At 48.4% G+C, this 1,829-nt stretch overlaps 1 protein-coding gene across 1 annotated transcript in view; it reads left to right on the top strand.

Annotated features, from left to right (window-relative positions):
• The first annotated feature begins 1,170 nt into the window (after positions 1–1,170).
• The window catches only part of LOC104288610 (poly [ADP-ribose] polymerase 12-like), a 14,964-nt gene continuing 14,305 nt past the window's right edge, over positions 1,171–1,829 (top strand). Inside the window, exon 1 of the mRNA XM_009887435.1 lies at positions 1,171–1,214. Within this exon, the coding sequence (XP_009885737.1) occupies positions 1,171–1,214 (44 nt within the window). The remainder of the gene's footprint in view (positions 1,215–1,829) is intronic.

The following is a 1,829-nucleotide window of genomic DNA, read 5'->3' as shown; positions in this document are numbered from 1 at the left end:
CTGAAAAGCTTTTGAAGCTGACCTAGCAGCAGCTGGACTGCTGAGGCTTTTGTGCTTCCTGGTGTGATACAGGGGATGCCCACACCACGATGGAGGAGGAAGGATGAGCACTCTCACTGCCAGCTAGGTAACTGTTTCGCTAGGTAGCTATTATTAATGAAGTAAGGAGTTAGTGAATTCACATTTTAGACAAGTCTGTACAAAAGGGGACTGAGCCCTTGTTTGACATGCTTGTTTGTCTTCTTTCCTAATAAGCTCATGAAATAAAGTTCAATTTACAGAGTATGTTGTCCTGTAAATTTGAGATATCTAAAGGAACCGTGACACACCAACCTCAAAATGTCATCAGCAAAATCAAACAGTAGTGATTAGGAAAGAAACGGAAGACAAACCAAAAAACACTGAAAAGCCACTGTGCACATTTCATGCACTCACATCTTGCATGCTATCTGCAGGTCTGCCCCTTAAGGAAAGACTCTATTGAGGAACAACGGAGGACAAAGACAGACCAAGATATGGAACTACTTCCACACAATAAAATACTAAAATAAGCCAAAACTTCTCTGTTTGGAAGAGACAAGAAAGGCATATATGATCAGTGGATATAAAATCAGAAATTGAACCAAGAAAGCGAATAGCACTTTTCCTCTGTTTCAGGAAATCTAATCATTGGACGCTGGAAGGGAGGGCTGAAGGAGAGCAATGCTACAGCCTCTCACATTGCCTCCTAGGCATCTATTGACAGCCTGTTGGAGGCAGGCTACAGATCTATATGAACCTCTAACTGACCTCGTATAGCTGTTCAATGTACTTGTCTAGGTTCTCATTTTGTCACTCCCTTCCTGATCTCACAGGGCAAGCAGGAAATAAGACGAGACAAGGGGAAAGGCGCAACAGAACCTGACTGGTGAAAGAAGGAAGCAGGCAGGATTCTTCTTCAATGAGAATCGCTATCTGCTTTAACAGCTGCCAGTCTGACTTTAATGGTATTTTACATCATTGCTTTTCCATCATTTAAAGCACGCCTCTGAGCGAATGTGGTGCAGGACCAGGAGTGATGAAATGATGGGAAGAGGAAGGCATTTAAAAAATTAAAAGTATGGTCCCCCCTCCTAAGGAGTCTGTGAGCTCCCAGAGGGTGAGCACATTGCTTGGCCATGGTCCGGTGCCATGGCTGCAGTGCAAGAGGACGCAGTGACACCGTGCAGCGGGTGGTACCATCAGCATTGCGACCAGGGCTGTTGTGTGGCCAGCAGATGTGTGCCCATCACTGAGCTTTTAATTTAGGTATTTTGAAAGGGAAGACTGCAAGAGTGGCCTTCATCAGGAAACTGACACAGGTCAGAAACCTTAACTGAGACGTTTTCCTGGTGCCTGAGACGGCTGAACTCACACACCAGCCTTCTCCCCGTAATTGAAGGTGGTGAAGGAGACTTGGCTGCGGTCTTTCTTCGCCCCTGGATGACTTAGTCTTACAGGAGATGCGCAAGTTGGCGGCTGACACCCCTTTTTGGTGGAACTTGGGTAAAAACGGCCAATACGTCCCAAAAATCAGCAGGAGGAGGGAGACGACGGGCCCTCATGGAGGGAAGTCTCACTCCTTGCAATCAGGTTAAAGAAAAACACCGCAAACCACACCGCAAGCCCCACCAAAGAGGTACCAAAGCCTTTTGGGTGACCCTGGGAGCAACTCAGCATGCCGAGGGGGGGGGCGAAAGACAGATTCCGGCCTTGCGGACACTGAGGGCACCTCAAGCGCCCGGAGCCGAGGCCGGGGCCTCCCTCAGGGCTGTCCCCTGAGGGCTGTCCCCTGAGGGCTGTCCCAGCCC

Source organism: Charadrius vociferus, unplaced genomic scaffold (genome assembly GCF_000708025.1).
Source record: "Charadrius vociferus isolate BGI_N301 unplaced genomic scaffold, ASM70802v2 scaffold196, whole genome shotgun sequence".
Taxonomy (NCBI): domain Eukaryota; kingdom Metazoa; phylum Chordata; class Aves; order Charadriiformes; family Charadriidae; genus Charadrius; species Charadrius vociferus.
The sequence above is the reverse complement of the archived record's forward strand: the minus strand, read 5'-3'. Positions and strand labels throughout refer to the sequence as shown.